Here is a 27,443-nt window from a genome sequence, read left to right on the forward strand (position 1 = left end):
CGCCCACCAAATTTCCATGGCAAATGCTGCTGTGGTCCTACAGGCACCTTGTGTATGGGCTGGAGCACAGCTTCATTTCCCAAGCATCGCCTGCCCTTTGTACTTAACGGGGGAAAAAAAGAGTGTGATGGTGTAATAAAAACAGTCCTGGGCTGCAGCAGTGTGGGGAAGCTGCTATTGTGCAAGCAACCCGAGCGCTGCTCCTCCTCAGCTTGGATTATTTGACATAGAGAGAGGAACTTTGAAAATACAGCTCCATTTTGGGCAGAATCGAGGCGAGGGCTGAGCCAGCTGTAGGAAAGCAGCACAGCCTGTTGTTCCTGGAGAGATCTTCTCGCTCCTAATTAGCGCAGTGAGGAGGCCAGGAGGGCTGGGTTAGCTGTGCCGCCGTCGTGTGAGCAGCAGGATTAGGAGAGCTTCATCTCCTGTGGGTTTTGGTAGAAAATCTATGGGCTGCAGAAGTTTGTCTTCAGCACTGAGGATTTTTTTTTCTTTTCCCCTGTGTGAAAAACAATCCAAGCTTGCAGATGAGACCTCCTTTAAGCTCCTATTTGTGAGAGATTTTGGGCAACCTGAATAAATTGCAAATGTGTGGTCAACAGAGAACAAATATTACTCTGAAGGAGCTGTTCCTAAGCAGCCATTATGGCCAAAAATGACCTTACGTAAGACTCCAGTGGTTTGTTTGGAGCAGCAGAAAGCGAGTCCTGGATGCACAACCCTAATTCCTGAGGGAGCCCACCTTGTTACTCTGCCGAGGACTGCGGCACCGCAGCGGAGGGGAGCAGCAGTGTAGACTGTCCCTTTTCAGAGGCATTCCCTTCTGCTTTCCCAGCAGGGGTTCCTCCTGTGCATGACTGGTTTTGCTGCCTGTGAAGGGTCTGGGAAGTCTGTGTCTCTTTCCTTGGTTGTTCAGAATGCTGGCCTTGCGTTTCAGGTGCCCTTGGGTTGGAAAGGTGGTGAACATTCACAGCCTTGCTGGAAGGAGCGGATGCAAATGTCTCTTTCCAGTCCCAGGAGACCACCCGTAGGAATCATTGCTGCCAAATTTCTGATTCTGTATGTGTCCAAATTCAAATTTGGAGGGAAAGATATATGCAGAACAACTTCATCTATGTCCAGGTGTGAATTTGGGGCCCGCTGTGTATACAGATAAACAAATCACCCCAGAAGGAGACGGTTTTTAAAAGCTCTTTATTAAAATGCACTCGTGAGAGGTCCTGAGCTGCAGTATTTATCAGCTGCAGGCACATTATAAGCATCTTCCTGTGCTCTAACACCCACCTCCATTTGCCATGCAGACTCTGTTTGCATTTGCCTGTGTTAATATGTAGACTTCATAATAAATTACCTCGAGCTGCTCCTAATGCAAGCTTCTCCACTGCCAAAGGAGGCTTGGGTTGGTTTCCTGGGCTGTAATGACTTCCATCACAACCCTCAATTCGAAAATGTTTATTTCTTCAGCAATACAAAAGTGATATAAAATCCCAGGAGGGGTGTAAAATGACATTTCCCATCCCCATTATAAAGTTAGCTCTAAAGAAAGGAAATTAAAGCCAATTCTAAACCCCCTTATTCTCTCCCAAATCCCTTTTCGTCCCTGTTTCGTAGCACAGAGGGACCTGCCCTGCCTGTTTCTCCCCATAGGGCTTTTGAATATTTGGGCTGAAAAACTCCATGTTTTAGCCTGCTTCTGAAGGCCTTTTTGGGGTTATTTATTTGTAGGGGAGCTGTCTGCTGTGTTAAGCACTGAGTGTCAGGCTGTACACCAGCACCATGCACTAATAGTGCGTAATCACCACGTGCACTGCTCCGTGTTCTGTGCACAAGCAGTAATGGGTGTTCCCCCCCCAGAAAATTCCCTAGCTCATCAGTATTGGCTGTGTTAAGCTGGAGGATTTAACCAGTGAGTTTAAAACGCAGCCGGTGTTTATAGGGGAAATAAAAGTAGGCAGGAGATTTGCGAGATCTCAGGGGGTTGCTCTCTATAAAATCCATCTCAGGCAAACACGCTTTTAGATTACCAGCTCCCCTTGCTTCGTAGAGATACTTCATTTTTAGAGACGCGTATCCCCAAACTGCAATGATAGGGAAGGTCATGTTCACCTTATAAAGCCAGCAAACTCAGAACAAGTGAAGAAATTTTGAGCAAACGTACCCTACAGATATCATACAACCCCTACTGCAGGGTGACAAAAAAAAAAGACCATTTCTTTTCACACTGAGCGCTGTGTTTTGACTTTTCCTCTGCCTATTGCTACCCATAAAAGAAATGAACGAGGAGATGTCTTTAAAGAGCTTGTATAATTGAGGGTGGTCAGTTGGGACTGAAAGAGAACTGCTTTGCAGCAAGCTGGCTTCACCATTCCAAATATTCCTGGTTTTATATCAGGTAGTACTGGTAACCTTCAGGTTTGTTTTTAAAAAAGGGAACAAACGCAGTATGATGACGCTTGTGAATAGGAGATTGCTATGGCTCACCCCAAATTCCTCACTTATTTACAAAATCTTGCATGCACTTAGATTTTTTTCCTGTTGTTTGGGAAGGCATCAGTCACTGGTAAGTGTTCACACAAGGCAAGAAATTCCCGAAGCTCTGGCGCGCCTGAGCACAAAGGTGGTAGCGAAACACAGCCACGTTACATGAATAAATGTGCCACGTGCATGTTTTTTTCCTCCAGATTGAAACACAAACTGTCAATGTTAAGTGGCTCACCAAGAATATGCTCTTCCCAAAGAGGCCAATCAAGTGTTGCTCGTTAAGGAGCTTTGGAAATGGATCTGCGAGGGTTTTGCTGATGGGGCTTTTCTAGCTGCATGTTAGGAGCGCAGAGCAAGCACTGACACTGCACTGGGTGACCATCTCTGCCTTTACAGAGAAGGCAACTGTTAATTTGCAAAACTACATCTTTTTCTGGATTTGCTTAATTAAGCATTAACCAGATTGGGCATGTGCTTTGGTGCTTTAACCACAGCTTATTCCAAGTGATGGCACGTCTGCAGTGCTCGCCCTGTGCAGCAGTATTGGCGCAGGGCTCCATCCCTCCCCAACACGTTTCACTCTTCATTCAGCCCTGGAAAAGTCATTTTTTAACCCAAAGTAGAGGTCATGGTTAGCAAGCAAAGGAATGAACAAATGTTTGTGTTTTTTTTCCCCAAAAAATTGTTTGTACCTGGAAGCTTTGGTTCAGCTCGTGTATGTTTGCCCGTGCCTGGAAGCTGTATCATGTATTTGGCTTGAGGGATGCTCCAGTAATTCATTGGTTTTGGGGCAGAATATGTGAAGTTTGTGTTATATCTTTGGGTGCTTTGCCTGCTTGTGATCTCCGTTCATAAACACAAGTCTGGGGGACTGTCTGCATATGGCTTGCAACTTCATTTTCTGCAGCACAAGGATCTGGGGGAGGCTGTTGGCTGTTACTGGGTGCCACTGAAATGTATGTTTAACCCACATGGCTTAAAAAACTGGGGGCAAAATATCAGTTTTTTCATTAGAGGCACTTGTCTTTGAGCTGCTGATTGCTGGGCTTGGGTCTGGATTGGGAAGGGCAAAACCAAGCTTTGTATTTCCAAAAACAGCTACGTTTTTTTTTTTTAACCTGTTGTTGGTGTTTGGTGATATCGTAAGATAATTTGCCTGAGTATAATGACTTGTTCCACCAAGACTGGCAGCTTCTCACTGAACTTAGAGCCATGCTTGTGCTGAAATCAATGGTATATTTGGTTTTCTTTTCCTTTTTTTGTACCTGTTAATCTGGATGCTTGCTTGTGTGCTTGTTTAATACAAATTTACTGCCTGGTTAAAGAAGACATCATAACTGTTGACCCTTCCTGGGCCTTGCTCACCTGTGGATGCTGAGTTGCGGGCGTGTTTTGGGCACTGCTGAATGATTTTAATCAATGTGCTGGTTCTGGGAATGGGTTTAACAGGGAGAAAAAAAACAAAAAAACAAAAAACAAACAAAAAAAAACTTAAATTGAAGATGTTTGACTTGTCACTGAGCGCTTTGAAGATTAGATACAGATCAGACAGAAAAGGGCAAGAAATGTGAAAGCTGAGATGGATAACTGAACATGTAATTCATGAAGGTAACTCGTCTCCAGAAGATGGGAAGCTTTTTTTCCAGTTTCCTGCTGCCACTCATGACCCTTTTGGCGAAGGGCTGGTGTTCAGCGCTGTGGTGGCAGCAGGGCTATGGCCTGATAGCAGCCAGGCTCTGTGTACTGCTCCGCATCTTCCCTACAAATCTCCCCAAATGCCCATCACAGTTCATCTTCTATTCCCAGCTAGTGTTAAACTGTGAGCCAGGCTGGGGCATCCAAACCCTCGTTGTAATTCTGTGCTGAACTCCTGCTCGGAGGAGCGGCTGGGCTGTATCAGCTGATGACAGGATAACAGCTCGTCCCAAATCCACCTGTCAGTGAGTGAAGGATGGTTTTTAAATTCTTTTTCTGTAGGAATTTTAAGACAATTCAGGAGAATATGGTCTAAAACATAGGAAGGAAAAAGGATGGTGCCAGCCCTTGCTGTAGGGGGGAGAGCTTCCCCCCACCCCAAGCAGTAAAACACAGCATCCCAGTGGGCCAGGAGAAAATAAATGGGGAAGCTGTACATTTTTTTAAAAAAAAACTTTTGTCCTCCCAGCACTGGGAGCCTGGAAACCTTACTGATTGGGTCAGTTGTTTTGCAGCAGCTCGGGTGCACTTTATTTACCCCGTGAAGTTCAGGGGGAGAGATTCTCGCTCGCTGCAGGCAGGCTGAGCACCGCGGTGGCACTCGCCCTCCCCGGGTTCCTGGCAAGTAAGGGCTTGAAATTTGTTTTGCTTTGCCCAAAGTGAAACGCGAATGAAGAAATGCTTCTCTCTCCCATCTGTCTAAACCTTTGTATTTCAGAGAGCAGCTAATTTAATATCCGTTTTATTGTTAGTCTCTGGATGTGGGTTTTAGGCTTCTGGAGGCTGTTGGGAGCTGCTTGCTGGGTGTGAATTTTAAGTGCAGAAACAAGACCCGTGAAAATTAATAAACCAACCTCTGCAGCATCTTCACGGGCTCCTAAAGTGGATGAAGCAGGAGGATGCCACCAGCTAGTTGATGGTAAATGATGCTGAAGGTGATCAGAGGCAGTAAATCACGCACTAGCAGAAAGCTGCTCTCCCCACACATCCTTCCCTTAGCTCTAAGGAAAGCCAGCTGGTGCTGCCTTGTCCTGAGCTATGTGCCAGCCTGAAGGCAGTTTTGCCTGGGATCAGCCTTGATGGGAAGGGGAGGCAAAAGTCTTTTAGTAAATGATACTTCAGCCCGGTATCCCGCAAGCATAAGTCAGTTGTTTTGCATGAAATGAGTGCCATTAGTGTTGTCTGCTGTCAGTGATCCGCCTCTTACTCAATTCCTGACACTGGTAAAGGCAGAGGTGCTGTGAAGAGTTGTATAGGATCTATAGAGCTGAACGTTTTTCCTGAAAAACTGTATTTTTGTTTCTTTTTCTTGCGGTTTCCGAGCCAGATACGGGTTAAGTTTTCATCTAAATTATTAGCTGAGCTCCTCCCCAATCTGCAGCCCCACGAAATGGTGAGTGCTCTCCCAAACTGAGCCGGACGAGAGACATCAGCTGCAGGCAGGGGGCCTCACCCCGAGAGGCTCCGTGCTAACTCTTGCTGGGACGTGGCCCTAGGCTTCTTAGCAGCCTCTGGTCAAAGCAACCACCTGGTTGCTTCAGGACCTTCCTGCTCTTGGCAAGTCTAACTGTTCGACTTGATGTTGTGTTTTGCCTGCTTGTTTTACTGTTGGTTAACCAGTTTTCTTTCCTTTGTCTTGTATATGATGGGATCTCCGCTAGACAGAGGTAATGGTGGGGGACAGTTGTGTAGCTGGACCCTCGTGTGGTGCTGTTTGTTGGTGGTTTTTCCTCAAGCCGTTCCTAAATTCAGCCTGCTTTGACCGTGCTTCTGTGCCTGCATGATCTAGTTTCTATGAAATAACCTCATCCACGCCTGTTCTTTATATTTATTTGGTTTTCCTCTGTGTGTGTGTGTGCCTCCTCCTGTCTTGTTCTTAAAATGGGTCACCAGTGTGGAATTCAGCTCCTAACAGTTTCACGGATCCTTTTCAGTCTTTGAAGCTTCAGCGGATCAAAGAGACTTGGACTTTTAGCTTAGCAAGGGAGGTGAGGTGATCAAACACACGCGATATTTTCTATTAAACTTCAAGGCATTGGAAGTGAAGTGGGAGCAAGAGAGGAAGTTTAGGTATGGTTTTGGTCCTGGTCCTCCTTGGTGAGCTTGCAAAGCACACTCCTGAGTTGGATCCTTCTCATCACTACATATATCCAGTAACTTTAATCATACCTTATACTCATGTGAAATAATTCCTTCTTGGCTACTCCTGAAAAGTACAACTAAAGCTAAAATGCTATTAGTGAAATCTAATAGTTTCCTTTTTGGCTCCTATATTATAAAAACATGACTTTTATAGCTCTATATTCTTTCAGATCCAGACAGCATTAAGCCAAATTGACTTAGTTTATCTGTATTTCAGCTAAATTTAGCCAATTGTTGTGCAATTCCTCATCCCTGATTTGAGATAGGGAAGCACTGACCTTTGCAGGCTGTTTCTGACAGATTTGAAGGCTGGAAAAGGTCCACTGAATATCAATGGTGACAGTAGGGGTGTGTGTATGTGGAATGGCTTGGTGGTGAGGATACGAAGAAAGCCTTCAGATTCTGTGTTTCATTGATTGTTTTATTTTCTCCCTTTGGGGTTCGGCTTGGACAAATAAACAGAAGTTGTCCCAGGAGCGAGAGAAGTTTGCTGATGAAGACAGCATCTTTTATGCACTCGGAGAATGCGGACTCATTTCTTTTTCTGACTACATTTTCCTCACAACAGTCCTGTCCAGTAAGTAGCTTTTCTTTCTGCAGTCACTGCTTTTTAGTTTTGAAGGTTTACCAGCAATGAGCTTTCTGATGTATTCTGTGTGCCTTTCCCTAGAAGGGATTGTTGACTGTTTGAAACTTGAGCTGAGTAAACAATTGCTATTGCTACTTCATCTATTTTAGACTTAGCTTCGAGTAGTTTGGAAAGATAAGCTTATCTGTGATTTCCAAAGAAGTATTTCTTTTTAAAAAACGTGGCTTTTTTGAATGAATCATTGAACCTGCTGTTCAAAACTGTAAATAGAGAGATGTTCTTTGGTTAACTATGTGATGTTCTCGTGTTTGAGTGAATATTGCCTTCCAGCTCTTCACTGCTTGTTGCAAAGCTGTGCAAGCTCTTCTCCAGCTGCATTTGGTAAGCTTACACTCATGCTTGATGTAATCCAATGAGGAGAGAAGTTAAGCAGTTTACATTTCCACAAGGCTCATCAGATGCCTTCTGTCTTCACATGGCTGCGTTTGACTTGCGTTTGTGATATTTCGGTGATCTGCTAATCTGTCCCAGCAAAGTCTCTTCTCTGGAAGTGCTGGGACTTCAGTTTACTTTGTTGGCAAGAAACGGTGAAACTGAAGCCCTCAGTAATGTGGAGAGGCATTTCTGGCCTTTCTTCAGTGGGAAGGCAAACAGCCATCCTGGTAGATTCCCTCAGACGATGCTGTATCATCAACAGGAAAGTCTACAAATCTGTTCTTTTCCAGTCCTGCTAGAAGGAAACTTGCCACTTTTCAAATAAACCAAAGCAGTTTATTTTCAGACTTAAAAAAAAATATATATATATATATATATATATATATATATATATAAATTCTATACGAGAAAAGTTTGGCCCTCTAATTGTGTATGATGGACTGATTAAAAACCAAATCCAAGCTCTTGACATTTTACTCTAAGTCCCCACTACTGCCTTTGTGCTGTTCAGGGGGGTCAAGGGGGATAGTTCTTGATGTTTTGTAGAAACAGCGGGTGTTTTATGGTGGTTTGTTTTGTTTTTTTCCCTTGTGTTCCTGCCTGCTGTGACACGGACACATGAAAGAGGCAGCTCTTTACTGAACACGTTGCTCTGGAGTCTCTGTTACAGGGGAGAAGCCAGCTTCAAGGTCTTGTTTGTTGTCAAACTGACCTGGCGAGGGAAGGCTTCTATGTGACCTTCATGTCGCAAAAACAAACACGGATAGATAACACTCATTGGAGCCAAGGATTTTTTTTATTTATTTTTTTTGCCTTCTGACTCTCAGAACTGGCTCAAGATTTTTGCCATTCTGTTCTTCTCTTAGTCTGGACTGTGCCAGAATTATCTAAGGTATCTTCACGTTTATAGCAAGGGCTTTTAATCTGAGTCTCTGCAGACAGCCTCAAATCTTTCATATCACATTACCGAATGTGGCTTAGAAAACATCGATGCCCTTGGCTTTTTATGGCTGTACCAGTTGTTGCAAACAAGCTGCTAATCAAGTATGCACGATGCAAAATGAACTGCATGTGCTGCCACAGACAATAAAAATAGATAACTCCTTCTTGCTTTGGTTTAACGTCTTTGTAAGAATAAAACAAACTACCAGCCTGCATTAGAGTAGCAGCCAACCTTATACTGGAGTGTTTGGCAGGCAGGATGTATTTTCATTTATTCTCAGGTTTTTAATCATGGCCACAATTAGTGGGGAGTCAGACTAATGAGAGGAGGCAGAATTGGTGAGTTTGTGCTTTGAAGAGTGACGTGTAGGGTGGGCAAGGTAGGAGATTTCAAGACTGGGGAAAATAAGAATGTTCCAGGATTGCCTTTTAGGTATTTGGGGTGGTTTGTCCTTTGAGAGCCATGCTGGATCACGCTGGATGTCTCTGGAGCTACTGTTCACACTCAGTTCCCCCAAGTAAGACTCTCACTTTCATTTTTAAAGCACTGGCTTTTTTAAAATAAACAAAACCTGGCCCTGATGTAAAGGTAGGAAGCTCACTGTTGTGCTACCCTGCCTGTTTCATTACCCTGGAGTAATGATTGCCTTGCAGGAATCCAGTAGGTCTTGGTTATTCTTCCAGGAAATAAGTGAAATAGAATGAAGAAGAGTGTGTCTTAAACCTGACAGGTCGAGATCATTTTTCTTAATGTTTGAGTTACCTAAAGAGCATTGAGAATGTGTCTGGACAAGAGAGGGCTGTAGATTACATGAAACAGTTAAAAGTCCCAAAATATTGAAAAGGGAAGAGGGCTTACTGAGCAGTAAGGTCATCAGAAAGGGAGCATGAGCTTGGGTCTGTGCGGTGGGAGGGAGAGGTGCTCTTCTGCCATGCTCAGAAGCGATGGGGAGACATCGGTTGTGGTCTGGCCTGGCTTATTGAGCTCAGAATTGATCAGTGATGATCCCCTTTGAAAACACAACACCCAAGGAAGGGAAGGGGCTGCATCTCGTTATGCTCCTCAGGGAGGTGATGCCAAGTGAGCACCGAGATGGCTCGTGTCCATCCTGCGCTCCCTGTCCCCATCTCCTTGTCCTTACCAAAAGTGCTGCCGGGCTTTGATAGAGCTTTCCCAGAGCGTTTAAATTTATTTCCATTATCTTTGTAGCTGCAGTTGAAGCTCATTTGGGTTATTTCCTGTGAAATGTAGGCTTGAGTGCCAGCTATCAGGGAAGGAAAGCATGTGAGGGCTGAAGACTTCTCCTGCACGTTGCTTGCCGAGGTCTGTTTGCGTGTTGCACAGAAGATGAAGTCTGTCACCTCGTCCTATTTAGCAGTCATTTCTCACTCCAGCACTGTCTGTTCTCATCAGTTGCTGTGCTTCTGTGACAATGTATTTTTAAAAAGCTAATAAAAATACCATTCAGAAGGACAGCCTTCCGTTAAAGGCAATTAGAGCTTGAAAGGCCTTGAGGAGGCCACAGGGCTTCTGTTGCTTCCGCTGCTCCTCGTGATTTGGGGCAGAAGTAGGCAGATGAGCAAAATGCGGATGAGTTTCACCTTGTTCCTTCAAGTGCTAGAGGAAAGCAAGGGAAACCATAGGAAAACCAAAGAGGTTTTTGCTTTTGGGCTTGAAGGACAGCTGGAGGAAGGGGAGGGAGCTCTTCCATCACCAGCGACCACAATTGCAGAGTGAGCGCAGCCCGTTGTGCAGGCGTGCTAATGCCTGCTTGATTAACGGGCACTGAAAGGAGCTGGGCATTAGAAGAATAGGTTGGTCTTGTTTCTGTAATTGGACTGTCACTGTGTCTGGATTTACTCCGCGCGGAAGGAGGTTTAAATAACGTGGGCTCACGCCAGAGGAATTACTCTTTTGCCAGCACTCTTGGAGCTGCCCCACAGCTCCTTCCCTGTGCCCTGCAGGCTCTTTCCAGAGCACGGCGCGCCAGCCAGTGGCATTTCTGATTTCCCTGCTCTGTGTCCCTGGCTGTGACCCAAATTCCCAGCACCACTGCAAGTAATGGCCTATGAGAAGCCTCTCGTGTGGGACAGATTGACTTCTCTTTGTTTTTTCCCATTTAAAAAATAAATGGCAAGCCATTTTGCTCTGGAAGTGATTTCTGGACTGCATTGTGAGCATTCTCTGGGTCTCTGCTCAAAGGTGAGACCTGTGATATTACTGATGGTGTTTTAATTCTGCAGAGCAGCACCAACTTTCAAGCCCTTCGATCTCCTTATACACATATATGCAGGTGTGTCTCATCCACGGTGCGTGGTGCAGGGATGGCTTCAATACCGCAGCCTCAGGCTGTGCTGGTTTTGTACCAGAATAACGACTGAGGTGCCCGGGGGTCTGTCCAGGCTGATCTGGACATCTCACTGAGACAGCACGCAGGTTTGCAGCACAAGGGGTCACTGCGGTGCACCACTGTCTCAAACACAAGTAGTGCTGTTACTTGAAATTCAGGCATGGTGCAGGGAGCATCCCCCCTTCCCGGGGAGAGCTGCGGAGGAGGAGAACACTCCTGCTGTGTGGGGTCTGTAAGTCATACCTGAGCAGCACAGAGCCCCTCTCCCAAGGGATGGCCCAAGGGTGTTTGTTAGGAACACAAATCTGGCTGCTCCGTGTCAGACCAAGGGCTCTCTGGTGCAGCATTCCAGTTCTGGCAGGGGCTTGTAGCTGTGCTGAAGAACAGCAGAGCAGAACCAGGGCAGATTTCTCCCAGCTGGCAGCCCAGCGTCTTCCCAAGCAGAGCTTGACCTCTCTGCTTTGAAAAACTTGTCTTAAAACTGGACAGCAAAATATGATTGTAACACCTGTTAATGGTTTACCGTGCGACTGAGTCTTTAATGAGGTCTCAGCCGGCATTTTGGGAGGTAATTAGTGCAGGAGAAGGAACTGGGATGGTCTTGGACAAGATTGAACAGAGGATATCTTGATTTTTTTCTATGGATCAGGAAATAGAGCAATTTTCTGTTGCCTGTGGCAGTATCTCAGAACCCGCAGAGGTTTGGGATGTCCTCTTCCCCCGGGGGCTCCCTGGAGAGCGTGGCTTCGAATGGCCCTTGTGTGGAGCTGTGATTTCCACAGCTGGTTTCCAGATTCGTATTACAGAGGAGCATTTAAAGAGAATCTTGATTTCCAGCCATGTTTTGTCAGCCCTGTGGTAAGTGATGAAAAGCTCTTGAAAGGTAAGCCCTGTACTCTAGCCTAGGTGCTGTCAGATTCTCTTAAATCTCAGACTGAGGTGCACATCTGTCGTTGACATTAGAGCTGAAATGCAAAATTTTATGTTGCAGTAGGCTCCTTGGTTCATAAGCTAATCAGTAAAAAAGTGAAGTGGCAATATATTTAGTTTCCTTTAATGGAATATTAAAAATGGGGTCAGCTGGGACATGGCTCCAAGGGAGAGCACGCTGCGAGCCTGGAGGCAGTTTCTGTATCTGGAGGCAGCACGTGCTTCAGTTACTTTCCAAAAGGATGGATCATAGCAGGTGCTTGTGCTTCTGGTGGGTCTTCTGGCTGTTTCTTTTGGCTGATCCATGCATTTCAGTACAAAACTTACAAAACTACAGCTTAGTATAGCTGAGAGGTACACTTCTAAATACCTAACCCCTTCCTTTTGTGGGCTCCTCATCCCATGAGCCCTGCACTGAAGGAACTTGGTGTCAGCACAGGGAAGGTGGCAGGGTGGCTGTATGCAGCTGAATGGCTTTGTGGCTCAGTGCTCGAGGAGGGTTGAATCCATGTGCCTGCGTCCAGCTCAGATTTAGAGCAAGCCAGGCATGGCAATGCAGCCAGGCACTCAGCTCTTGTTGAGGTTTCAAGTCCGCTTTAAAGCTTAAATCTGTGTTTTAGTCTAGTTTGTGTACTAGGATAAACACTGATGTATTTTAGTTATTTCTGTCAGAGGTAACTGAGGTTCTTCCTTTGGATAAGAAGTAACCCTTCCCTTGTTAGAGTAGCACGAGGTCTAATGGCAGGTTACTGTAGCTGGGTCTCCAGGCTGTGGGATGATTACTTCAGTTCTGTATGGCATTTCCATTGTATGGCTGTATTAACATACAAAATAAATAAAATAATTGGGTTGGTGGGACTCGAGTTCCTTTTCAGAAGTAGGGAGTAATTCAAGAGGAAAATATCTGGAATATGAGGACATTCTGTTCTTTCTCCGTATTTATTGCAGCAGGGACTCAGACACCTATATTTTATGGATAGTTGCTTCCCCATAAGGCTGCTGCCCCATTCTCAAAAAATATTACACCATTTGGAGATCATTATGTGAAACTGTATCATCTAGTTTTTCCCTGCAATCCTGTGCTGTGAACTAGCTGCTGCTGGCTACAGTCTTGTCAGGGTGAGCTTTTCCCTGACCCTGATTCTTTCCTTCAGACAAAAAACGTTCCAATTCCAACACCTACAGAAAAGTTTCTTGGCTAAAAGACTGCTGTGCAGAGTCAGACAGAATAGTGGCCCTGCTGATTCATGTAACTTGAGGGAAAAAAAAATTGATTAATAGATCTTTTTAATGTGGCCTGAAAATTTATTATAGCTGCAAGGCTTGAGCAGCCACCTCTGCAGATGATTTCCCTCTGCTTTAGGAGGACAGTGTTAATTTTAGATTGATTATAGACTTAGATGTACTCTGAAGCTGAAGAAAAACACTTTTTTTTTAACATATGGATAGAAGGAGAAGAAGAATATTTAACTTTTAATGATTGATTTTTCCTCAAGAGTTCTCCAGTTGGAATCTTGATCTTTCTTTTCACGCTGGAGTTGCTGGTGGAGTTGCTGGGCTTCAGGATGGATGCTGATGTCCCGAGCTGCTTTGCACTGAAGTTCCCACCAAAAGACAAGATATTCCAGAAGAGTATGGAAGTAGCCAGGAGCTTTGCTTCCTCTAAGCAGCATCACCGATAAAACCTCCTGCCTTGACAGATAACTTTTTCAAATACAGCTGAAGGAAGCAATGCTTGTTCTCCTTGGTGGGGAGTGCTGCAGGTGGCTGTTGGGATGAGGATGCTCCAGTCCTTAACGCTACCCATTTTGTACCTGCAGGAAAGCATTCACGCAGAAATCACCATTCCTAAAACTTTAACTGTGGTCCTACTTGTTACTAATTTATGATTGTAACTGCTTATTAATTTATAATTATAATGGCTGGATGAGGATCCACTTTAAAAGCATCTCTCTCTTCTCAACGCTCTCTGTTCATCAAGCCTTTGTAGGGAGTCATCTAAAAGAAAACCACAATGCTGCTGCTTCTAGCAGAGTTTTTCCATTTGTTTCCCCATCAGTGTGCATGTATTAATTCACATTAACGAGTATAAATGACTACAGTTTGCTAAGGAGTTGCGAGTGCATGGAGATTGATCTTACCTGCATCAACTTTCAGCTTGCTGACCTTGTGAGCACAAAAGGGTGCTCAAAATAATTGCCTGACGTTTGGTACCTCCGAGGCAGATGCTGTACGATCAGGGGGCTGTAACCATGTGCTGCTGAGCTCCTGCAGCAGTCAGGAGGAAGGACTTGAGGCATCTCTAAGCATGGAGCATGGCTTTCTGGTGAAAGAGGAGGAAAAGAACATCCAACAAGTACAAAAATAGTGCAAGCTGGCATTTCTCATCAGCAAACATTTAGTGCCTTTCAGGCTGTGTTGCTTGTGGTGACAGCAAGTGGCAATAAAGAGCAATTGGGTGCTGCAAATCGGTCCCTTGAATAATTCAAAATAGTCCAAAATGACATAATCGGTTTACAGGTGCTTAATCAACCCATCTGATCGCTCAGAGGTCTCTTGGGGCTTCATACTGATGGTCTGGGCAGGTGTTGGTCTTCTCCTTGATGCTACTGCGTGTGCCTTCTGGTTTCCACGTCATGTTTTTGCTTCAAAATGCTTTATTTGAACAAACAATTCCAGACGGTTTTAAATGGTGAGCCAGTTATAAATGTTAAAATGTTCATGTGAGCAAGTAGTACTCTGTTGTATCCTACCGAACACGTAAAGACTAGAAAGGAAGCTGGAGAAGAAAACGCAGTTGCCCTGCCTAGCTGCCCAAGGGAAATCAGTTGTAATAAAAGCCCGTGGTTCTTAGTAATGTCAAAAAGGCTCGTGAGGAGATTCTTTGCAAAATGAAGAGCTGGAAATTCAGTGTAGCACCTGGGACAAGCCAGAAATCCTTTTTTCCCTATAAAGACAGCTATTAGGCTGTATTAAAAGCAAACAGTCCTCTAAATGCTTTCGGTGATTATTCCATGAGGAACGCTGCGTTCATTTTGAGCAATCCTAATTAAGGAGACATTGGGGAAATTTAGAGATGCTGCAATAGAGAACATTGGGGGACAGAATAAAAGAAGCTGAAGTTAGCCAGGCAAACGGAGAGCAGCTGGTTTTACGGTCTGCAGGCTTCTGCAAGCTCTAAGTGAAAGAGGAAGCCAAGCGCAAGTCGCGGAGGCTGATGTAACCACGAGTGATGGGACACGGTGTGAAAGGGCTGGGGTGAGCTCGTCTCAGGACAACTCTTCCCCAATAAATAAATCTTGATCAGAGCTATCCTGCCCAAGAGGAGAGGCAGGAAACCATCTCATTCGGGACCAATAAATTTTGGCTGCCCAGAGACCAGGGACGTGCGTCTGCGTGAGCCACAGGCGGGTGAGCTCATGGTTGCCGCTGCCCTCTGCCTTCCCTGATTCACAGCTGTGGGGTGGGAGAGTTGTTACAAATAATTGGTGTGAGGTGCACGGATCAGAGGACAAGACGGTCCGTCTCGCTTGTTCAAGGAATGAAGTCATTAGATTTACCAATTTGGAGACTTTCCTGTCCTTAGAAAATAATGACCTGCAGGATTTTGGTGCAGAACTGTCTGTTTTAATTTTGCGATGCTCTGAAAATGCCTTTAGAGAAGGGAGAAGAAGGGAATGGCCTTTGTGAGGGGTAAGTGAAGAACACTTTTCTCTGCTCACCCCGTGTCTGCCTGAATGGGACGTGCCATCGTGTTTTGCAATCTCAGCACACACGTTGTGTCCCAGCAGAGGAGATGGGAGGAAGAGAGACCTGCAAAATACTCTTCTCCTAGCATCTCGTAACTGGATTAGGTTTGTGTATTCCCCTATTTCCTTACAGAGCAAATGACTTCTAGTGCAGCACTAGATTTTGGGGCTAATGAGGAGAAATTGCCCACAGGCTTTCATGCAGTACTTGCAATTAGAGGGAATGAAATTGGATGCATTATTTAAACATTAAGAGGGGCGGGTGGAAGGTGCTTAACCTTGTCACTCTTCGAGGAAATGGGGAATTTGTGCGAATCCTTTCATTAGATAGCATTTTTGGAGAGAATGTGAAGTTGGCTTGTGTTAGGGATGAGAGGTTCATGAGGTCTCCCTCCCCTGGCACGTGGGACAGATCAGGCATCACTCCAGGACAGTGCAGGAAAGGGGAAATAACACGCGACGTGCTGCTGGTGATGGCTGTGGATGTAGGAGACATCTCATGTTTTGATGTTTGGAGTTTGAAGCCCAAGCAATGGCACGTAACAGGAGGAAACTGGAGATCATGAGCTGATTACTGCAGGGCTGTACGTGCTGCATAGATCCAGTGGTGAGTGACAGGTCATTCCTGCAGTCGAGTTTAATGGGGTTATGCGTCTTGGTAAGGTTCAAAGTGATTGGAAAGCTAATCTCATTAACGTGTTTGCTAAATCTTCTAGCCATAAAGTGTTCCAGTTTATTATGCCAAGGGGAAAACAACATAAAAATCTTCTGGCCTTAAATTCAAGCTGTAACTTAGGTACAAAAGCCAGTTCAAGTAATTTCCTATTAATTTCTTTGAATGATTCTTCTTTTCTGCCCCCGTCCCTGTCTGAGAGAGGTCCTAACACAAAGGTGGCTGCAGAAAATCTTCTCACTTCTTAGCATTTCAAGAGAAGTTTAAGTTGATGGAAACCAATGAGGCTAATGGGGGATGAGCCTCTCTGCACCCTGCTGTCAGATTTTTTTTGGGGGGGAAGAACCACATTGAGAGCAAAATGGGCTGAGTTTCAGCTGATCATTTTGGATAACCTGAGCACTCCTTACAGCCTGGAAGATTCCCTGGAAACCCCAGCAAGCACCATAATTCACGTAGGTGGCACGTATTTCAAAGTAGCAGAGCTAAATAAATTCTCTTGTACTAGCTGAATTTGGGGGAGAAAAAAAACACTGTGGCACTGTGGCGTGGCTTGAAATGTTGACGACTTACAGAGCCTGAAATGGAAATGCACTGCTGGTCCTTGGGATGCACGGCAAGGAGCGCGGTGTTGCTGCAGTGGGTGGCTCTGAAGCAAACTTGTCTGCGTGATGCATCTGCATGGCTCTGCCTAAACAAACCAGAACAGCATAGGCTAAATGTCATGAAATACAAGGCCCTGTGCTGTCTTGTTTGGGTTTCAGCTGGTGATCTCCAGCTTGTGTGTTGTCTCTGTTTTATAACTGGACTGAGACAGGGTTGGCAATGATTTGTTTAAATTTGCAGTGACAAGAGCTGAATCGGAAAGAAGTACCCAAAGTCCAGGGCTGCTCCTCGCCACCGGCTGCTTCACAAAGCACAGAGAGCGCTCTGCAGGCACCAGAGGGACATCAGCTGGCCAAATTTGTATTACACCACATCCAGAAGGCTTTAACTCTCACTCTGGAGTCACTTTCTGTTGATTTCTCATTAGAAATATGAGGTGCTGTCTTGCTTTCTTGCTTTTTCCATCTGTAAATGGAATAAAATTTGTTCAAGAAACATCTCCTTCCCCCTCAACGTCCTCGTCTAGACCTTTGGTAAAAGCAGCACCAGGACATTTGTAGAACTTGTGGAAAATTGCTTTTGGATACAGTCGTTCTGAACTTGTAACCCCTGCCCCCTTCTGTGCTTTTATTTTCTTTAACTGGTCTTTGTTATTGTGTGTTTTCAATGCAGCTCCCCAGAGGAATTTTGAAATCGCCTTCAAGATGTTTGACCTGAACGGCGACGGCGAAGTGGACATGGAAGAGTTCGAGCAGGCAAGTTGAACGGCGGGGTGATGACTTTGTGCTGCAACACCTTGGTTGTCTCTGCAGCACTTCTGACTGTGCTGTACATTTCTGGCTACTGCTGGCTTCTGGCTTTTCCTCCTGTGCTCTGCTGCTGTGCCTTGGTTTCTGCTTTTTTTTTATTGGTCATTTCACAACGTACTTTTTCATTCAGCCAGGACAACTTTAAGTACAAATTCCAGTTTCCTGAGATTTTCTCCCAGAGGTATCTTTACAAGGAGTCACCTCTGAAGTAGGCAAAGAATTTTTTTTTCAACTAGTATCAAAGGGCTCTGACCCTAATTTCTTCCATAGCTTTTATTTTACTGATTACTTTTGTGTTCAGAGGATAACCAGGACTGGTCAGCTTCAAAGAAGAATTTAGCCATTTATTTTAATGTGATCCAAAAACATATATTTATTGAGAGGATGTCCCCATTAGTTGTTTTCTCCTGCTTCGTGCAGTTTGCTTAGCAGAGAGCATGCAGGCTGACTTTTTAAGGAGCTTCATCTGCATGTCTGATGCAAGTGAGCCCCTCATGTAAGATGTGATTTGTGATACTGCTCTGGTGAGAATTTATCAAAGGCTTGAGCTGTCAGTGGGGAATAAAGTGGTGTCTCCAGCTGTAATGCAACTCAGCTTTCCCGTCACCAGTATTTCTAATAATGAGTCGCCACCTCTGTTATCTCCTGATCTACCAAATATTCATGGGGTCCCTGATGCTTTTCTGACCCCACGTATCGTGGAGCTGTGTGTTAAATGGGTGAGTGGAAGCTGTTGCTTGGGCAAAGGAAAAGAAGACTCCGTGGTCAGAAAAAATAACCTGCCTTTGTTTTTTTATGCTGGAGGACGTGTGTGTTGCAGTTTGGAGACAGCAGAAAGCTGTTTGGTGGTATTTGAGAACAAAGCAGCCCTGAATGATGAGTTATGAATTCTTACTCAGGCTGATTGAATGACTGCTTAACTTCAGGAGAGTCTGTAAGAGGTCACGCGTGGGGCATTTGCTCTAAATGGAAAGAACTAGTGGCAAAGCAGCTCTGGGAAATTTACCACCGCCGCTTCCAATCTTCTGCTGTCATCCTCCCTAAATTATTTTGGGTTTGGTGCTCTTAGTTTGCTCTGGAGCTGTGTAACGGAGCTGATTAACTGCATGTCCTTAGATACAAACTTCAGACAGTGATAACACTGGAGTGTGCTTATCTCCAGTGTGGTATACCTTGAAGCAATCACTCGTGTTGTAAATCTAGGAGCTGGTTCTTTTTTCCACTGAGTGCAGATTCGAATGCCCAGCCATGCCCAGGGCATGGTGCTGCTTAGCGCTGCCTCTCTAAACACAGATTTAGCTTGGAAAACAGGAAACCAAGTTCCTGTAGTCAAAAATACTGCTCTTCCTTCTATATTTGCCGAGTACATGGATATAGTACTGCACCACAGGCATCTCGTATTTAACTGTTCAAGATGTGTTTTACAGTAGTTGTTAATGGCCTAAAGAGAAATCAGTTGTGTAGATAAATGCGTTGAAGGAAAACGGGAAATTAGCTGCCTACTGAAATTGCAGCAAAGGCCAAGGAATTAACGCAGGTGTCATGCTTGGCTGTTTTATTACCTAGCTGAAGAAAGGATGCATATTTTGGAAGTGCTAAGAAGACGAAAGCACAAAATAGATTTAAGTAATCTCAAATCATCTGGTAGGCAACAGGAAGTTATCCGTGCATTAAGTCACACAAAAATCCTCAGGAAGGGGAACATATTTTTGTTAAGCTCGTTGGATGTGTCACTGCATCTATAGAAAGGAATAAAGTTACCGTTTAGCATCGGAATGTATTGAAGACTGATCTTCCAGAGCTTTTGAGTCAGTGGATGAAGGGACTGCTTCAGAAAGTGAGAAGAACCTGACAATATCGAAGCCTGGAAAAGTGTTGGAGAACACGAGCCTTTTGACCCAAGTGGTTAGTTGAAGCAAATTGCCACCATCTGCTCCTTGCAGGTAGCAGCATAACTGATTTGCTGCACTTTGCAAACAGAATTAAGGTAAACACGTAGCTTCACTGGGAGGCACGTGGATTTTTTTTTTTTTGTATAAGCACGTACACAATCATTTGTAAAATAAATATTTTCTCACTCCTTATGGAAATGCCTCAGGACGTTTTAAGGATGGCAGGGTTTGAAAACCTGTCCCATAAACATTGTACCTGGCAGGGACAGCCAGAATTGCCATTTCCTAGGGAATACGCCACTTGAAGCGACATCAGGTTAAAAGGGCAATGCCTTTTTGTAGAAAAGGGAAAGAAAAGATTGGGCTCGAGCATCCTACCATCACTGCTGGCTGTGGGCACGTGGGAATGAATTTCATACTCTGTTTTCACACATCGTCCTTGGAGAGAGCCAGCAGCAGGTCTCTCTTCTCATTAACATCTGCAGACCCTGAGTGTTCATCAAGGAAAAAAAAAATCACTTGTGGTAATGGAGCTAATATGCGAGTGAGAGGCTTTAACTACCCACCAGGAAGATATTAATTTCTTGTGCCTCGCTGAAGAGCCTCGGATTTTTTCCTGCTGATGCATATACAGAGTGCATAGTGCTAAATAGTTTGGTGCCTGCATCAGGATCATCTTTAGCTTCTCATTCTTCAGGATGTAAACCAGAAATTGTTAGTTTACACTCCTATTTTTAATTAAAATGCTGGATGAAAAGCAGTTAACTTGCAGGCAGTGTTATAATTTCTCTACAAACCATTGCTTTTAACTATTTTCCTTGATTTTTTCCCCTTGTCTGGTCCAAAAGCCAGAAGAGATCAAACGCTTAAGCTGAAATGCATTTAAAAATAAAGACGACAGCAAAGCATCTGTGCAGAGCCGTACGATCGATGAGCTGTGGGGGAGGACAGCACTGGCAGGACTGGAGAACAACTTGTGGCGGCTGCCTGCGTTGCTGGGTATTAGGAGAATTCCCGACAATAGGTACCAGCCAAATGGGTTTGGCTCCGGTGCCCACAGATGGATGTCCAGGCTGTCTGGGGCTTCTTATGGATGGGGAGAGAAAGAGAGAGGGCCACGGGTCTGCCTGGCCTAGGGTGCCGTGTAAATAACAGCCGGGAGGAGATGCTCTATCGAACCGTCTGCAGCGGGGTAAACATTTGCTTCTGCAGAAGCAGGGGCAGGTTTCCAAGCTGGTCATAAACTGCATCGCTTCAGACAGCTGATAAATATTTGCCTGAAACGTGCGTGCGGAGCTCACGGTTCAAGCGGAGCACAAAGCAAAAGAAGGAGCTGCTGTTTCCAGGGCTGCTGCGAACCAGAGGACAAGATCCTTCCTCACAGCACGGTGCCTGTTTCAAAAGAAAATTGGCAGGAGGAGGAGGAGACTGAAGGCGAAGCAGCAGGTTTTGCTGGAGCTCCAGAAAGCCCCTGGGAGCCTCTCCTTCTCTGGGAGCCTCTCCTTGCTCTGTGGCTACCTGTACAAGACACAGCACTATCTATCTGCCTTGGATTTTTTGAGCTGTTGCGTCCTTCAGTTTGATCTTTTGCCGTGTCTTAGGGGGCAGTGAGCTTGTCCTGGGTATCCTTACCCTGTCCCGTAGCATCCGTTCAAGTTGTGTGATGCTTTCTAGAAGTCATGACATGCTGCCAAGAGCTCAGGAGGAAGAGTTTTTTTAACTGGTAAACCTTGTGCCTCTCCTCTGCGGTCTCCATCCCTTTTTAAACACAGGACTGTGCACGATGTTCATGCACTCTTCTCTGCAGCTGCTCCCCCATCCCTGCGCATGACTTCTCACTTTCTGGGTGTTTTGTTCAGCTTCTCGACCACGGAACTTGACCAGGACATGCACACGGATGGTTTGCTGTGATTCCCAGAGCAGAGGCTTTTGTAAGATACCGCTGTTACAGTGCGTGACCTCACACTTGGCCGTGTTTGTGCAAATATCCGTCTGCTGATAACCCAGATGCGTTGTGGGGTGTGTTCTGCTGGGGGGTTGTTTGGGCTGATGCTGTCTGAGGAGCCCTTTGCTCTGTTTTGGGCAGCTCCTGCCCAAAGCTCGGGTGATAGAGGAGCTTACAGTCATGGCAGAGAATGTCAGGCAGTAAGAAGGGGTGCCCTTGGGTAGAAAAACCCCGATTTTATGCATGGGGCAAAGGAGATGCGATGTGAGCTAGCTGGAGCTAGTGCCAGCTAACCAGGATACTTGGTTAAAAGAAGTCCAATCCAAGTGGATTTGGTGCTAACATCCTCCCTCTTGTGGTTTTTTTTTTTAGGTCCAGAGCATCATTCGCTCCCAAACCAGCATGGGCATGCGCCACAGAGACCGGTCGACCACTGGGAACACCCTGAAGACTGGCTTCAACTCTGCGCTGACAACCTACTTCTTCGGGGCGGATCTGAAGGGGAAGCTCACCATCTCCCACTTCCTGGAATTCCAGCGCAAGCTGCAGCACGATATCCTCAAACTGGAGGTTTGAGTTACTTTTGTGTACGGGGAAAGGGCAGTGCAGCACGTCCGTGCCGAATTTGTGATGAGTGTGGTGCTCCCCAGGAACGCCTCCAGCTCCCTGCAGTAGCAGAGAGCTTTTTGGAGCTCTTGTGGAGCTGCAGCAGCAGGAGGCAGGTCCTGGTGTGTGTCCCTCCACGTGGGGCTTGCTTAGCCTCAGCACTGCCTAAGTGGTGATTGAGATGCTCTAGAAAAAGGCAAGAGGTGACCAGCAGGCTGTTGCTCCCTTACCAAGACAGGTTTGTCTCAGTCCTGGTGAGTGGGCTGTGCCTGGAAGGACCAGCAGTTATAACTTTCACAAAACTCTTTCCCCATTTGCTTCACTGTTGTGAACATTTCCGCATTCAATAAGAACTGTCCGTCTACTCTGACTCTTCTGCCTTGAATTGAACTGAATGCCTCCTTTTTAATTTGCATCACCATGAGTTAACAGCAGCACCCAGTCTCCTCCTTGCAGTTGCATAGCTTGACTTCAAGCAGCAAGCTTCAAAATTTGGTTTTTAAATAATGTGAGTGCAGGAATAGCAATGGGGATTCCTTGGGGTCTGTCTCGGCCCCCAGGTGGAACTGACTTGGTTTAATGCAACGCACTTCTCTGGAGCAGGTTCAAGCTGGTTTGTGTAAAGCCAGGTTTTCATTTGCGTCAGAAGTAAGGATTTTGTGCTCGAGAAGTTGTCCTCCCAGCCATAACGTGGTTAAGGCAGCATTCAGAGGTCACTAAGGCTTCTGCCTGGTGTGTGAATGCCCACGTGCTCAGGCTGTGGGATCCAGCTAATGAACGGCGTTTTATTAAGGTACCATCAAGTCAGCCACTGTGAACCCAACCTGAATTTATTCCCTCTTCTGTTTGGAGATTTACAAAGTAAGGAACTGACTCAAGGACTAGGCTTTTTGTGGGGGTAATTGTCCGGTTAGCTGAGTTCATTTAACTGCTCATTAACACTGGCGGTGTGCTGCGCGTCTGCAGGGGAATAGGTTGGTGGAGGAGAATGTTCTTTATGGGCTGGAAAGTGTCAGTTCCTTGCAGCTCCTCTACGAATGGAAAATGGATGAAATACTTTTTAAGGTTAAGAAACCTAAGGTGAAACTTGAACTCAAAAGGAAGAGAAATAGAGATTTCGTCCTTGCTTGCTGTTCTGCTTTGGCTTCCCACTGCCACTTTCTCTCCAGGGCCAGGCGATGAGCAGGCACTCAAAGGATTATTTCGAACTGTGCTGGAGTCGTGTGCCCCCTCCGTGGGTTCCCATATATCTCATTAGGAAGCAATGGGTTTTTAGCTTCTTGGTACTTTTTTGTTCTTTTCCTTCTGCAACAGTTCATTTCTAATGTAGTTCTTAGTGACTTCAGCCAATTGTCCATCTTTCTGGTGAACATTTAGCTGCCTTTCTAAGATGCTATTTGTTAATTTGGGGTAGTACAAGATAAGATGTCTTGGTAAGTTAATGTCCTAAAAGCATTGTTACTGAATTCACGAGGGCACCCTTGAACACAGTACCATGCTGTGCTTAGCATTTTTGATACTCATTTGAACTGAAAAATTGAGCTGTGGAAGGGGAACAGTTTTGTTCTGCCAAACTTGTCTCTTTTTCCTGAGTTCATGGCATTAAGGCACCTGATTTTTCTGTTCATAGTTCTCATTGATTTAGGCAAGAGACCTATTTCTGTCCTCAGCATTATGTAACGTAGCCGCTCTCCTCTCATGCTTTTATCTCTTCTGACATTATCTCCCACCTTCCCTCCTTGCTTTGCATGTGATGTTTTTGTTCACGTTAAGTGGCTTTTCACACAAGTGCCTAGCGAGTTCATGGCGTTCCTTTTCCAAGGAGGGCTCTAATGAACTCAGCCCCTTAAAAACACAGTAAGTCAGAGAGGGATGTTCCTCAAGTATTTACCCTGATCTGTGCGAACCAGAAGGGCCTAAGAGGTGGTATTAGGAGATAGCTGTACTGCAGAGCAACAGGTAGCTCTCAGGTATGTTTTAAGGCTTCCCTGGTGTTGTGTGTCTGTCTCTGGGTGATGACTCTGGGAGCACAGTGGTGTTGGATCCATCAGAAAGTGCCCGGCTGCCCTTGCAGGTCGTCTCTGGATCCTTGTCAGAGTAGCTGGGGCTACCAGTGGGCAGGGAGGAGCAGAACGGAGTTGGTGACAGCTCTGCCGGCCTCGTCTGCTGATTCTTGGCTGGCCTAGCAAAATCAGTACGCAGCCTGAAGGTGGGATGTTAATTTGAAAACCTATTTGTGTTCATTTTAAGTGTCTCAGTTCCCGAATAGGCTCTGGGGAAACGTACCATGAGCATGTCTGAAGATCTGTCCTGGGGATGGTGCAGCCTCTGAGTGGCACAGGACATCTGTTCTCAAACTGGGACTCACTTTTTCTTCATCCAAAAGATCTCTACCTGAAATAAGACTTTTCTTAAAACTGTTTTCCCTTCAGCTCAGGTTCCAGGTGTATCTGCAGTTAATACACTTAAGAATCCTTTTTTTTTGCTGCCTGTAAAGGTAGAGCAGTAGTTTCTGACCACCTAAACCCACTTTTCTCGTACTGGTCTTGGTTATTTTTTCTGCTTCCCAAAATATTAGTGCGTATTTCCAAAGATTGAGCAGAAACTTTCTCAGAGTGATTAGATGAGGCAAAGCCACGAACATTTCAGTGTCCCAGAAGGGTGAAGTGCTGCCAGCATGGTTAAGTAACCGTGGCCACTGCCTCCTTCCCTGTTGCTTCACTTTATGAAGACGTAGCAATCGGCTCGGCTGTGCAAGGAAAGGATGAGCAAAGTAACCGCAGCCGGAGGGAGAAGAGAAGCTTTTAACGGCTTGTTGCCACTTCTTGTGGTTTGGCTGCCTCGGTGATTTCCCTCCTATCTCGCTGCTTCCTTATTGTCTTCCAGACCAGAAATTGCATGCAAAGTGTGTCTGCTTCCTACAGGAGAGAGTTGCTAACCGGCGCCAACCCTGCTGTTGCTGAGTTTTCTATCTGTGCCATAGGAAATAATACTTTTAGGAAGCTGTAGCATGAGCAGACTGGGAGTCCTTGCTGTGTTGTGAGTTGCTGTGGGTTAGCTAGGGCTGTGTATTAGGAACCAACTCAGCCAGTGGGACAGGCTCCCAAAGTCCTTGGCGTTTTCTCTTTGCTATCCCAGACAGGTAACCCAAAATGTCCTAACAGCAGTGATTTCATCTCCGTGCTGAGTTGTGGGCTGTTTTCCCAGGTCTCTCTTTGCCAGCAGTGAGCTGGGTGCCTGTGGTGTAAAACCTCAGCCAAGGTTTTCATTTCCAAAGGGCCTGCAGAGAAATTTCTGGAGCACGTTGTTGCCCTGGAGGTTACTCGGGGAGGGTGTTTGTTCTCAGCTGAATGGGTGAAGCAGGTGCTAAGCCAACCCTACACCTCGTGGCTCTGGGCTGATGCCACAGCTGGACAGGCAAAGTTGTGCAGCACAGCTTTTCCCCTGGAAACGCCTGTTTGCACAAGGAGTGCTGATACCACTGCAGCTTGGCTTGTTTTCTTATCGAGAAGGGGTGATGGATGGAGTCAGGCTGTTCCGTCTGCTCATTTCTCATTAGAAACCTTAGGTTCTTTTGGATTTCAGCCCTGTCTTAACCAATATTCTGGCTTCAGAAGGCATTTCTACAGCTTCTCAACCTGATTTTAGTCCAATAACTTGTCCCAAAGTGCCTTCCTCTTCTGAATCCCTGTACTGGGTTAGTTGGCAGCTGAGTCCTGTACTAATCAACAAAAACTACCATGCAGCTTACTTAAGCTGTGGAGTTTTTTGTTTTGTTTTGGTTTGTTTTTTTTGCATTCAGCCTTGTTGCTCTATGGCCTTGCAGGCTGCTGCAGATTTTTGGTGGTGGTTAAAAACAGCTGAAAATGCACCTCTTGGAGCCTCTGCTTGTCACAGGGGAAGAGAGAACCAGCAGAGGATGGGGATCCACGTCAGGAGGAGCCAGGCGCAGTAACAGGTACCTCTGCAGGTGCTGCACAGCTTGAGAGTTGTGGCAGGAAGAGGTGGCCTGATCCCTCAGGGCGGTGAGAGGCAAGCAGTGGCTGCCAGGTAATGCACAGAATTAAAAACAGGCAACACACAGAATTGGAGCAGGGGATGGGACATAAACCAGCTGAAAGCAGGATGGAAATGGGAGACTTCCAGCAATGGTCCTCTGCCACCCAGCTGTGTGAGCTGGGGCGCTGGGAGTTTCTAGACAGGTGGCTGCAATGATTTGGAGCACTCCCCATGGTTTTGATGCCATTCAGAGCTGCTGTCAGTGTGCTTTTGTCCTGGCATGTGAGTGGAAAGGGTCCCGTGAAGTGTTCCAGCTGATCGTACTGCCTTCTTGGTTAGGGTTTGGGGAAGACTTGGCGCCCTGTCTTCATCCAGCCTAAGACTTGGTAAATTGGAGTGGGATGTAACTATGGGGAAAAATAATCTCAAAAATAATAAGTTAAGAGGTTGTGGCTTGGGTAGTTTATAGGGGAGAGATGGGAAATTGAGCTGTTTCAGTGAATGTGAAGAGTCACTGGAAAAGGCTGAGGGCGGTCGTTTTTATCTACCATTAAGCCCTTTATTGCTTGTTCTGCTGTTAAATGTGAGGCAAGGAAAGTTGGGGTGACTGTGTGTGCTTTGGGACGTTGCTCAAATGCACAGGGACAGCTTGGCCATCTCCTCCTTTGGGGTGGCTGGTGGTCCCAGCAGCTGTCACGATGCCTGGTTTGTGCCCCCCCGGCTGTGCAGTGCTGCTTTGTCGCTTGCACATGCACCAGGTGACTGAAATGTGCCTGATGCAGCAGCTCTACGGGGGAAGCTGTTTGAGGATTTTATTAGGATTTCTATTTATTGCATTGTTAGTGCCAGGAGAGGGCTTTGCTCTGTAACAAAGCTGCTTTATGGAGTGTGCATAAATCCGCTCCTGCCGGGCAGCACGAGGAGCCCTCCTCTGGTGCAGGCAGCAGAGCACTTCGGTGGAGCCTGAAAATTAAACCCCCGGAGGGGTCAGGAGTCTGACTTCAGCATCATCCTTCTGCTGTCTGAGCAAACGTTTTGGTCACCTTACTCGGGAAGTGCAGCAGGTTTATTTTCTCGTGGCAAATTGAGCACCAAGGCCAAGCAGAAGCAGCATAAATCTCACCAGCAGTGACAGAGACCTTTTTTAATAACGCTGTGTGCCAGTTCCACAGGTTTGTAGTCGTGTTTTCAGGCTGTTTGGCTTGGGTGCGTGCAGCTGGCCAGTGGGTCTTGCTGCAGGGAGGTCGGGAGCTCCTTGTGTTGGGATCTTTGCTTTCTTCTTGTTCAGCAGGCAAGCAGGATGGAGAAGCTTCTCCATTCCTCACATTTGGGTACCAGGAATGTTATCAAGGGCAGAGAGCAGCAGCGGGAGCTGGGGCTCATTCCCTTCCTTTCCAAGCAGTCAGGAGAAGGCTTCCTTCCAATTCAACCAACATGCCCTTTCCTGGGGTATTACAGATTCCTCCCCTTTACATTTTCTTCATTTCGTTCCCTCGCTGCTCGAAATTTCAAAATGCAGCTCCTTTCAGAGCTGGCAAGGAGTTACTTTGATTCATGAGGATGAAGTTAAGGTATGGCCATCTTTACATAACCTTTTTT

At 45.9% G+C, this 27,443-nt stretch overlaps 1 protein-coding gene across 4 annotated transcripts in view; it reads left to right on the top strand.

Annotated features, from left to right (window-relative positions):
- Nucleotides 1-27,443, top strand: part of MICU1 (mitochondrial calcium uptake 1) — an 87,763-nt gene that overhangs the window by 45,892 nt on the left and 14,428 nt on the right. For 3 of the 4 annotated variants that reach the window (XM_082765124.1, XM_082765125.1, XM_082765123.1), the window contains exons 8-11: nt 5,504-5,569; nt 6,781-6,895; nt 17,266-17,348; nt 21,612-21,809. In XM_082765124.1, the coding sequence (XP_082621250.1) occupies nt 5,504-5,569; nt 6,781-6,895; nt 17,266-17,348; nt 21,612-21,809 (462 nt within the window). The remainder of the gene's footprint in view (nt 1-5,503; nt 5,570-6,780; nt 6,896-17,265; nt 17,349-21,611; nt 21,810-27,443) is intronic. The other variant, XM_082765126.1, reaches the window with a different exon arrangement.

The sequence above is a fragment of the Aythya marila genome (genome assembly GCF_965140915.1).
Source record: "Aythya marila genome assembly, chromosome: 7".
Lineage (NCBI taxonomy): Eukaryota > Metazoa > Chordata > Aves > Anseriformes > Anatidae > Aythya > Aythya marila.